Raw genomic sequence first — 12,345 nt, forward strand, 5'->3', positions numbered from 1 at the left:
TCACAGCGTCTGCTGAAAGTTTCCAGTCTCAACGATCAGAAAGTTCTGAATTTTGAGAGCCCAAACGTCAGAATGCACTGGAATTATCTCAAATGCGTATTGTAACACTACAGTTGAGATTGTGGATGGACAAATCACCGGTGCTACAAGCATTTTAGATGAGTTTGTCATATACAGCCTTTGGGACTGACTTTTGCCTATTTCAATCAGTGGCCAAAGCACCAGCAAAGACCTGTGGATGAAAGCAGTACAGCCTGATTATTTTTTTCTCCACTACTTGACTCTTAAAGAGGCTTGATTAAGAAACTATTCTGCAATAATGGTCCTGCACTCAGGAAAGTCTCATTTTCATTCTGACATTATTTTTCATTTCTAACCCAAGAGCCTTACAGTCCCTGTGGAATTAAAGAGGCCAGATAATTTCAGGATTAAATAAGCTTTAATGACTATCACATGTATGGAACCTTAAACCTAGTATTAAAAATTATTTTTTTTAAGTGGCATCTCTTCCTTTTTTAATTTAAAATAACCATCCAGGTGGTTTCCTAAGGATTTCTTTGCAAATTGCTTCCAGTGAACCTTTTCAGTTACAGACCACTGCAAACCCATGTGGTGGTATTCAGCATTCAGTTCAACTTGGGTGTCCTGTGTTTTCGTAGCGGACAGAGGGACTGCCTGCACAAGTTCATGCACAGGGAGACTCTCTGAGAAGGCTAGGTGTCACTGGCAAGGACATAAAAATGTAAAGGTCCAAAATTTCAGCTGACCTAAAGGAAGGCAGGGTTAAGAGTGGATTCTTCAAGTCGCTCATAAGATACTGGGGCATATGTTCCCAACTCACTTCAGTGCTTCGGCAAAATACATTCTTTGTTAAAGGAGACTCAGATCAAAGTGCTCAGCATTGAGTTGTATCAGAGGTATAGCTGGTTTTCCTATGAGCTCTCCAAACTGCAATGAAATAAAGTATCTGGAAATATCCTTTATGAGAACTGCCCCAGATTTCTTGAACATAAGACACTGGATTGGATGAAGTCTAAATGAATCCTGGAACAAAGATCTCCTGCTCTCACGTACGTGCTCAAACATGCTGCTACATTAGAAACACCGTACTGAAAATATTTAAGGAAGAACTGCCAAAATTTGAGTCCAGCATTTCTGGACACAGAAATGTGCAACGGGCATGATGGCCAGTAGACTTCCCCCAAACATTTTGGCAATAAATCTTAACCCAAATCTTCAAGAATGATCTCAAGATAAGAAACACTGCCCCAATAACAGTTCTAAGCATGTTAAAGCCACTTGGGATCATGGTTTTTTGTGCTGGGGACACTCAACTACTAGGAAATAGAATTGTCTATTTACTATGTACTCACCAAATAACTGTGGGCCAGTGGCAAGCAGATGACCTGGAAGTGAAGAGCTTCGAATCCAATTATATGTCACTGAATCATCCAGTCAGACTAGCCACCTATTTTATTACAGATGTAAGCCACAAATACCTAAGACAAATAATGTATCAATTTATGCAGAATAATAAATAATCCTTTATAATTTGGTATAACCTTTAACCCCGAAAGATTCCAAAGCGTCTTGCAGACCAGCCATAAAAAGTCACATGGTGCAGTCATCCCTGACATGAGAGGTCACAACCAGCCAACAAACAGCACAGAAGTGCAAAGAGGAGATGTTGACTAAGGACAGAAGTAAACAGCTGCAATTAGGTAAAAACCATCATGTAATCTTTAACATTCATGCATAATGAACAGGAGGTTCCCTTCCCCCACTGGGATTCTAATTACTCTAATGTATAATTAGAATGTGCTGGTTAAAATGTGAAGACACTGCTATTTTTAGAATTGCTTGAAGAAGCTTTGCCATCCGTCTACACTAAGTATTTTGACCCCAGATCTCTTAATCTTTAGTGCAAAACCCTACAGTCTTTATCTTGGACACAGTGAAAACTTTATTATGTATAGCTGATCTCAAATCTTATAACAGCAAAAAGGATCTGGTTTTGATGCTCTTTCCCCATTGTCCTTCTAACAGACAGAAAAGTGAGCTAAAATTGCAAAATCTGGATTAAAATACAAATCTCATATGCTGTAATTAAATAAATGCTGTGAAGTACAGTATGGTTATCACTGAGTACAGCTCTAAAATAAATTTTAGCTCTAAATCAAATTTTATCCTTCCTCTAAACTGTCACATCCATGCATTTTTGTTAGCCCTTTATTTGTTAGCTCTTTATTTTTCAGCATGATAACAATAATTAATATTCTAATGAAACTTTTTTTTTTAAATAAGCAAATATCTGAAACTCAGTTCCAACTGGGAAATGAAGGTACTGGGACTCAGATCACCATCATTACAGGACAGATTTACAGTGCTATCTGATAAAAACATACACAAGATAGCTTGTTTTTAAAGATACACCCTCTTTCATTAGTAAACCAGCTGATAGTACAATATTTCCTCTATGAAAATGAACAGCTATAACTGGCCATTAGGAAATGTTTTCTGGACTCTTGCTGGACAAACTGACTTCAATTTTGGAGTTCCATAAAATACAAGGAGCCAAGTAATTCTGTTGATCCTAGCTTATCCTCAGACACAGGGTTTACACCATTCAATCACTATCAGGATGATGAGAATTCATGATCTGAGTGGTACCATTTTTAACTTGGCTTTATCCAAAAATCTGAATTTAATTTACATCCAGCATCTTGACACCTAAACCCCAGTCCCTCTCAGTACAAATTAGAAGTTTTTAATGTTTCTTAAAAACCAAAGAAGTCTGGAACACGGAGACTGAGATGCAGCCACAACTAAGGGTCAGTCTGCAATTCCCTATTTGCAGTGACTCCAATTGAAACATAATGTAGTGTAAAGTTTCCAATATAACAAGTCAGCCATAAGAATTAAAACTGTTATTGGTAACATAAAGCTATTACATGAGTAGATATTTTAAACATTTTAAAAAGGGAATAACTATTGTATTTTTCTTTTTTTTTTCTTTTGTAATATGAGTTAAACAGGAAATCCCCTTTCAGTTTCCTTTATAGTGACTTCTCCAGCCACAGATTCATTATCTGATAGATCTTTTCTGAAATCAAGTGAGGTCCATCTGTACTCACTTATGTTTTTAGGATTTACATACTGTTTAGTCTTCCAATGCTTTTCTTCAGGAAAAGTATGGCTATTTATTAACTCTAAACATACTAAAATCAAACAGATCTCTCACAGACACTCAGACAAATCCTTTCAGGACTCTGGAAGGAAAGCATCTGTGTTTTATTGACATTAGCATCAGAATCAAACCACTAGTTTTACTGTAATGATAAATGAAAGAGAAATAATTTCTAACTTCACTTTCACATTCTGTGGTGCAGGATGATGCTTTACTTTCAGTGCCAGTTTCTATGAATCAAAACATACAGCATTTCCATTCTTGCATAAAAACCCACAAATAAACTCCAGAATAATAAAAATATCTCTACAAAACATGCATGTATACTGAAATACACAGAGAGTAAGTACACATTCCACATAAACTGTTTTTACTAGATTTACACAGTCTTCTATTTGGACACCCTCTAACACTGTCTTGTTCCTGCTGCTGTACAAACTCAAATGGTTGTGCTTTTCTTTAGTGATTGCAGCCCATGTCAACGAGGCACTTTTGTAAATTCTGTATTGGAAAAAGTGCACCCTGTTGAAAAATAATTCACAACTCAGTTTAAATAAAGCCAAACAACAAACAAACTAGACTTTTAAGTTGTTTAAATTGAAAAAAAAATATTTATTATGGAAACAGGGTAAACCAATTAAAACAATGATGACTAACTCATCTGAGAACCTGCACAATTCACTCACAGCCCAAGACATAACACAAATAGACACTTCTGTGATTATACCTTAATAGTTTTGATACAAGAGAAGCAGGGCTTTGATCAGTTTCCCCTCTTAGCTGGGATCTTTCCCATGAGTTTTTAACCATCCAAACCCTGAGCTTTTACTGTTCTTCCCATCTGCCCAAAACTTTCCCATCCTTTCCTCCTTTCAAGTAGCATGAATTTAATTTCTTAGGATTTAGAAATTTTCTACTGTCTTTGTCCCTTATGTTCAAGCTTTTGTGTGTTAATTATTCTGCATGGAGATGCCAATCTGAATTTAGCTTGAAAACACTTCAGGGCTTATATATTCTTTTAATTGCTTCATAACCGGAACATATGTCTCACCACCCTGCACGTCAATAGTTGCAACATCGTTTTCTCTGGCTTTTACCAATGCAATTGTACCTCTTTCATATCTGTCCAGACTCCTGCTGCAAGGACCTTTTTCCCAGCGCTTTGTGTTGAACATGGCAACTCCCTCCGTGTATCCCTTAATCAGCGAAATTTTCCTCCTGAAGTTACTTTGTTTCAAGACCCTTGGTAACCAACCTCACCCTGTCTTCCCCAGCATGTTTTCACCAGTATTAAAAGTTAGTTCCAGATCAATCCAACATGCCAGTCTAATACCTCCCAATGCCTCTGCAAAGCCATCTTCCTGATGCAGTGTTATTTAAGAGTACTGGTTCCTAGGAAATTAGCAGATCACCACAGACGCTTGCTGCCACTCCATGACTACTTACCTCAATGAGCCCTCCTCCTACATAGCCATTTCCAGATGATGAGCTCCTAGCTTCTTCTGCTTCTAGAAATTTTTATTAGTCCCTCCAGGCACAGCCTTGCATTTTTTAATACTGAATTTCATTCCATTGCCATTACTTCGGTACTAAAAGCTCACTGAGGCTTTTTGGTTGGTTTTTCTTTTTTGTTTTCTTTTGCATGATATCCAGGTCCTTCTCCAAACTGCCAGTGTCTCCAAACCATGCATCACCAGCAGTACTTGTTATACGTGCATTGCCATCATTAATGAAAACACTAATCAAAATCAGGACTATGCTGAACATTGTGTAGCCCCACAAGCAGCCTCCTCCAATTTGGCACTCTCCCTTTCAACACCACCCAGTTCTCTCTCCTCCAGCAAACTTCATTTTTAAGCATGTTGAATGAAACATAGCTGTCCTATTCCCTAGGACAGACTCCTCCACATTAGCTGTAGCTGTCGAGCAGTCTGCAGCTGTCAGCAGCTTTTACTGAGTGGGAATTTGTCAGAGTGAATAACAGTGCATGACAAAGTTTACCCTTATTTACTGATTCACTCTCAGCCCTGCCTGAAATTTCTCTTGGCTGACAGAGTGGAATAAGCAACTTTTTGGAAAGTTTTAAAGAGGACAAGTGTTTTAACTACAATGGAGATAAGTAGTATTAATACTACTAGAATATTTGAGCAACGTTTCAGATCTCTTCTGACTCTCAGCAGCTTTATGAGAGGAATTTTACTTCTATGCTCCACAGATCTAAGAAGCCCCCTGTGTCACTGCGTGCCATTTTGCTCCAGTTACACTTGTTATTAGGCAGTATCATTATGTACAATTTTCAATGTTCCTAAAAGAGATTTCAAGAATGTCACAAGAAAAAATGGATGGTTTGTTTACTTGATTAATGCCGTGATCTATGATTACAAATCTGTCTACTGTTGCTTTCACAGGAAATTATTTCAAGAACTTCACTTCTGGGTGTTGCTTAACATCCAGTACTGACTCCACTATAAACTCATACACATGATTTATCTGGTGGCCAGCATGTGTGGGAGGAAAGATCTAGGAGCCTGACAAGAGTCTTCACTCCCTCTAACTTTCAGGCCATCAGATGTAGAAATCTAGACCATTACACTCTCAAGCCTGTTTATAAATCCTCAGCCAATGCAAACAATTAATATTGAGTTAAGTGAGTGCAAAATGAAAGTGATTAGGCACATCTTTAAAAAAAAAATTATATGCGCGTATTTTACTAGCTTTAAATGTTAAACCAGCTGATTACATCATACCAACACAGTAAAAATTACTCCAAGGTAACCTAGGAAACTGTTTTTACTAAATAACAACCGAGTCCCTTCACTTAATCTCAATTCACACAGAAAGCAAGTTTAGCTGAATCTCTCTCTTCACAGCAATCTCATGCCATTTGTTCAGACTAGCTGGGATGCTCTTGCCGTAAGTTCGTGGGGCAAAGCTCTCTGGAGACTGCAGCAAGGCTTTCTCAGATGAGGGGCCCTTGTCTGTTGGATGTGCTATTCTTGGTGGCTTGCCAACAGACCCAAATTTGGCAAGGTTCAGAGCACAAGCTACAGTCTGTTTGCTTGATTATCATGAATGTTATTATTTTTATCGGTCAGTTAATACGTTTTCACATTCCTGTGTTTTTATCTCACTTTGATTGTCCATGTTGGCTATTTTGTGTCTTCGGCCTAAAGATGGGCTGAACATAAAGATAGGCAGCCCTCACAATCACCACCTAACTTGTACCCAGGACAGCTCATAAGACTTTGGCGGTCAAGTCATAAAATCTCTTTTCAGTTGCACCTCATTCCTTAGTTGGTCAGCATTTCCACAGTGTTCAAACAAAATGATGTTAAATACTTGCAAATGCTGTTAAAAGAAATTGAAGCTGCAGGTACCCAAAAGCAGCTTCTGGGATTTAGTCAATTGGGAGTCAATTAGGCAAACAAAAAGCAAAACCAGAATTAATTCTAGGTTGCGACTGGTGGGATTTCACCTGCCTCACTGCTGTGCTCATAATACACATTTATATCACAAATGCACACCTAGATAACAGATATTATCATACAGAAAGTGTTATGCATATATAATAAATGTGACTATGTAAAAAGATAAAGCTGACTTAAAAGAATAGTGCAGGATGAATGACATGAAAATTTATGTTGACAGTTGTATCATCATTTTCATTCTAGCTCCCTTTTTCAGATACTTTTAAAAACTTCCAAAACTTTCCCTTTTTAGGTTGAAATACTGCAAGCCTGGTCTTTGCCAGATAATGAATATTTTTAAAAATATTTCCTTAAACTATTTAGTCTGTCATTTATAAGGACAGCAAAAAGTGTAAAAAGTTGTACAGTCAGAAACCCTGGGAACTAAGTTGAACTTCGTCAAGAAAACAGTGCACTAAAAAAATTCTTTAGAGGGCATTGATAAAAATTAGATTTTATTTGGTAAAGCCGTTGAAAGTTTTGTTTTGTTTAGGCCAGTTAGTTTTCCCCAAGTTTTTTTGCTAAGCTTTAAATTATGTACCTAAGAAAAACAACTCTATTTTTCATTTCAGCTAACCTGGCTTCTATAAAAAATTTATAGAAAGAAAGTGGTCTGTAAAATGCAGAGTGCTAGTGAATTTAGAAACAACTATAGATGAGAGACAGACTGATATACTGTGTGGAAAACAGCTCAGCTCCTTCACAAGAAATGTTTTATATAAGAACTTTCTGTTTTGTCTTCTTCACACATATATTTGATCTAATCTGTTGGCTCTCCTGGTCTACAATACCAATTTTATTCTTCCTGTTCTCACTTAACCTACTCTAGGCTACATTTGTGACCTCCCTAGTCCTTCTACTCCCTTCCACCACCACATCACTTCCCTTGCAGTAAGGCCCCTTGAAATCTCATTCTTCTTTTTCCTGAGCAAAATCTCCCAACTCAGTTCACCAAGCCACCGCTCTGCTTTTTTCAAATCCCACCCAACTCATGTCCTTCATTATTGCCTATCTGCACTGAGCTAATAGGCAGCAAAAACAGCACAAGGAAGCATCTGAGTTAACTTCTCTGCCTAAACATATTTCCATTGAGCTAAGCTTTCTTTCCTGCACACGAATCTACTCTGGCTCAGTAGTCTTACCTCTCACTCAGTAGTCTTGCAAACCAAATTATCTCATTTGGAAACAGTTAGGCCCACTGTACCTTTAGAAACTGCTTTAAAAAACCCCCTTATTTTCATTATGGTAACATTGTAGGCAGTAGGCAGAAAATGGACTGAAGTGTCATAGAATGGATGTAAATTGAATAAAATAATATGCATCCTTTTTTCATCAGAATAGTTTTAATGACTGAGAAAATTCATACGTTTTACAGTCTAAAGTGTTGCTAAAAATGTTTTTCAAACATTTACCACAAGGTGCCAGCAGTTCTTTAATGCTTTTTTATTTTCAATTCCTGCTATACACAGTCAAAGCAGGGGTACAATGAGGCAAAGACTTCAGACAGGGAAGTCATAAGGGGTATTAATGCCAGGATCAGAGACCATTCATAGAAAACAAGACATATACTAGTACTAGTACATATCCTAGTATCTTTAAAAGAAAAAAAAATATGAAGGCCAGGTTTAGTAATCTGTATAGAGGTACAAAGCATGCTAGTTTGTCGTTGTTTGGGGTTTATCTGTACTTTTAAAACCAGACCAACTGTAATCATCGAGTCTATAGCGAGGATACTCAGCTACCAATGACTATTTTGCCTAGCTCTTATCCCCTTGAAAAGTCAGAGAGAGGGAGTAAATACCTCATACAATACAACAGCATCCACTCTCTTCAGATTATAACTCCTCCTAATATTGGCAGACTTGTACAGTACTGCTGTAAGCTACCTACTGGAAGAGGGAAGTGTCTTACCTAGAATGAGAAAATTAGGTGTGTTAATGCAAAGCAGCCTATCATTTGTAAATTTATTAGTAATAAAATATCAATAAGGACTTACTGCAGTCAAGTGGAATTGTATTCCAATTAATGTTAGCAGCACAGTGTTTATCCTAGTACTCACTTGATTTAAACAACCATCTTGCTGAAGATTTACCGGTATTTAAGTATCAAATCCAGACTTTCAACAGTGAAAACAGAACAGTTCAGAACTGAAACAGTTAAGCCTCTTAAGAAAGGCTACCTTCCTAGTCTGATTTATTACATTTTCAATGATACAGCTATACATGAATGGCTATTATAAAAATTACCTGAAAGTATACATACATGTTATATACACTCCATTAAGTCTTAATATTTTATACATATGCAGCTCTTTCCACTCAAAAAGGCTCACAAAGCAATTTACAAACAATATATGCAGAACTAACTCGAGACATATAATGCAATATGGTCTCCCTTCATAGAGATACATGACTAAATATCCCCAATGAGTAATATGGCTAGCAGCCATAACAGCCTCAGGCTGTGATCTGCTTTGCTCTCATAAGCTAAACAGGGTTGGTCCTGGCCAAATGCATTTGGGAGCCCTCCAAGGAAATCCCAGGGTGCTTCAGGAAGCAGAGCTGGTGATTCAGTAGGTGGCACACTTCCCCTGGAGTCAGCTCTGAACCAACTACTCCAACGGAAACCTTGGTAGGTGCAACACAATTAACCAAATGGGATTTCAGGCTGGATCCCTCAGCTGAGACCGGTCATTTGTCACACTGTCATGATTTATTAGTGATGCTATGGATTCTGCAATTAAAAACAAAGGCATCGTTGCTGCTGAGAAATCCTCTCTGCAGAGTTCCTTTAGTTTGGAGAAGCTGAAAGAATTTATTTCTAGCTTTTTCAGTTGCACACATTGTTTCAAATGAGAACCATCTGTAAGTGTTGCTGGGCTTCTTGGTCCTCACCAATAGCAAGTGAATTTTTTATTTCCTACCCACATTTTTAAACATAGGAGTAAGAATCCTTTCCTTTGCTTCAGTATGTCACATCTGAAGTACCACATCCACTTTTAGGGATTGTTCCTAGCTAAAGGGGGGGTCAGGCAAAGGAGAAGCCTTTGGACAGCTAGAGGAAGTCTAGAAGAGGACTAAGGACAGACTGAGCAACCTGGTTAGTCTATGGAAGACAAGACAGAGGATGGACATAATGAATTTTCAAATACACAAGAGGCTGCTAATGATAGAAAAAAAGAAACAATATCTTTCTCTGTATCTATATTAAGTAGAACCAAGAATAAAAGAAGCTTTTACTTTTGCATCAGAGAGGGTTTGTGTTAGCCTGAAAGAAAACCTTGTCTCAAAGTGAGTACAGTTAAACACAGCAATAGGATGTGTGCTCTGCATTTCTGGAGGTTGTCAAAAACACATTAGAGATATTTCTGTCAGAAATGATGTAGATGTTACTTAATCCTACTTTGGGCAGAGCATTGGATGAACACTTGAAGTCCCCTCCAGCCATATAGCTCAATGATTCCATAATTTTTATGAAAGCAAAAGATTTATAGCTTTGGCATTACAGATTTCTTCCTATTTATATTAACTTTAAAAAAATAACTCCACCCCATCAAAAAGAAAAGCCTAAAACACATCATGATTTCAGGGGGATGACAGCAAAAATTACCCATTCTTATGATTTTTTAGCAAAATGGGTCATGTGATCTTGCTCTTTTGGGTTTTTTTGCATTTTTTTACATAGACATAACCTGAGTTTCTCATTTTCTTTCCTCAAAAAGTCACAGAGAAGAGCTGAGTTTCACATCTAAGTCAATAAACAATGAAGAATGTACTAATGTTTGGGGAAGTGTCAGATCACTTTTTATTTAAAGAAGAAAAGGGGGAAGGTAGGGAAAATGAGAAGAGGGAAGACATTCCTTGAAACTTAAGTATGATCTCAAGAAACACACCAACTTTTCCTGGAGGTTTCCTCATCACTTGGGTACATGTTGAGATGCTGAGTTCAGGGCAGTTTGGATCTCCCCTCTGAAGATACAAAAAGCTGCTAAAGTCCAGCTTAAAGTATCTTGAAACTACCATTTCTTTCTCTGTTGATGGTTTTTGTTCTCTTTTGAACAAAGACAAGAAAGTAAAAAGTTACTTAGTAACTTGGATGATCTGGGGGAAAATGTTTTTGCCAAGTTACTTTGTAGGGAAGGCCATGTGAGGCCATAAGAAGGAGACAAAGAGGCAGCATATAAATATAATAAGAAGAAAGGTTTAACATGGCCTGAGCAGTATGGCCATGTGGCCCTGAGAAAAAACATGCTCTTGGGTCAGGATTCAGAGTGCAGTGGCCTGGGGCTGCAGAGGGGAAGACATCCTTGGCTCTTTGATTGCTCCCCATGTTCATGAGAAAAGGACCTAATGTCCTTCAATAAATATATACATTTCAAAATATTCCTGATCCTTCAAGTCCTTTTCTAGTTCAGAACTACAATACAGCCCCTCTGGTTTTGCTTGGCAACTCACGTTAAAGCAGAAAAAAAACACTGAATGTCAGTAAATTAATTTTTTATTAAACCTTAAAATGAGTTTCTCCTACGATTTACGAAAACAGATAATGCAGATAGGACAACATGTATGGGTCCCTTTGTTAGTTTGCGGCACCCAATCTGTTCTGTTAGAAAAATAGCCTCACAAGAGGAGGCATAGTTTATTTTTCAGTGAATGGCTCTTAACTGAGATTTACAGTTTAGACAGATTACAAGCTTTACTTTCTCCACAGATTGAAACAAAGAATGGAGCCCTTCTAAACAAAATATTCAAACAATTCAAAAGTCTAAAGAAAGGAAAGTCTCTCTTCTTGGCCAGACAGTTTTGATACCTTAATGACTGTAACATTTTAACTGCTGTGGGAAAACTGACATTAAAAAAATACTCAGCCCAGAAACATGGTCTGTGTACAACATCTTTGAGCTCTCATATTTTATTAGCAATTTGGATTCATTACGGTTTTAAGGAGGAAGGAAGGGAGGTAGATGTTCCTGAGAGCTGTTTCTCTAAATGTATTAACCAGAGATTTCCAAGCATGATTTAATATAACACAGCTCAATCCTCAAAAACTGGCTAACGGGTGAGATGTCACCATTTATCCCTTCATTGAAATTCATGCTCTAACATAAGAGGTCAAAGCAGGTATTTGAGTGATCTTCCTTATGAAAATGAGGTAACCTTCTTTCATCCCAAAGCCTGCTCTGATTTTTCTCCCCCTTCCCTTCCAGCCCGATGCTAGGCAGCAGCTCATGGGTACCACACTGTCACCTTCCTTTTGAATTATAATGCTCTGAAAGAGCACTGTAGTATTTAATAGCCTGAGATCACAAGCTCTCCTGACACAATACTTAACCAGGTTCTGTCTTTCTTTCGGTGTGCTCATTATTTGCACATGGTCTATGACATCCAGGGAGAATATGTTATCACACAAGTCCTCTCTTCTCCCGCTGTTTGCTCTTCCGTTGTATTTATCTCCCTTACCTGGCAGGTTCTCTACTATGCTGTCAATTTTGTCAAAAAACCAAAACCAACCAACCAACCAAAAACCAAAAAAACCCACAACCCCCCCAAACAAACAAACAAACAAAACCAACTGAAAAACAAAACAAAACAAAACAAAAAAACTCCAAAAAAAACCCAAAACCAACAACAAGAGCATAGCACAGATTTGAGAGGCAGGCCCCATTCACTAATCTTTAAGGAATCCTAAGGT

General features: G+C 37.7%; 1 protein-coding gene across 8 annotated transcripts in view; it reads right to left on the reverse strand.

Annotated features, from left to right (window-relative positions):
* The window catches only part of CREB5 (cAMP responsive element binding protein 5), a 248,726-nt gene that overhangs the window by 99,394 nt on the left and 136,987 nt on the right, over positions 1–12,345 (reverse strand). Inside the window, exon 1 of one of the 8 annotated variants that reach the window (XM_027723794.2) lies at positions 8,456–8,548. The exons of the other annotated variants lie outside the window; for them this stretch is intronic. Within the exon in view, the coding sequence (XP_027579595.1) occupies positions 8,456–8,475 (20 nt within the window). The 5' untranslated portion in view covers positions 8,476–8,548. Of the gene's footprint in view, positions 1–8,455; positions 8,549–12,345 lie in introns of those variants that run through there. 8 annotated transcript variants of the gene reach the window in all.

Source organism: Pipra filicauda, unplaced genomic scaffold (genome assembly GCF_003945595.2).
Source record: "Pipra filicauda isolate LSUMZ 115617 unplaced genomic scaffold, ASM394559v2 scaffold84_size4826128_pilon, whole genome shotgun sequence".
NCBI classification, from domain to species: Eukaryota; Metazoa; Chordata; class Aves; order Passeriformes; family Pipridae; genus Pipra; species Pipra filicauda.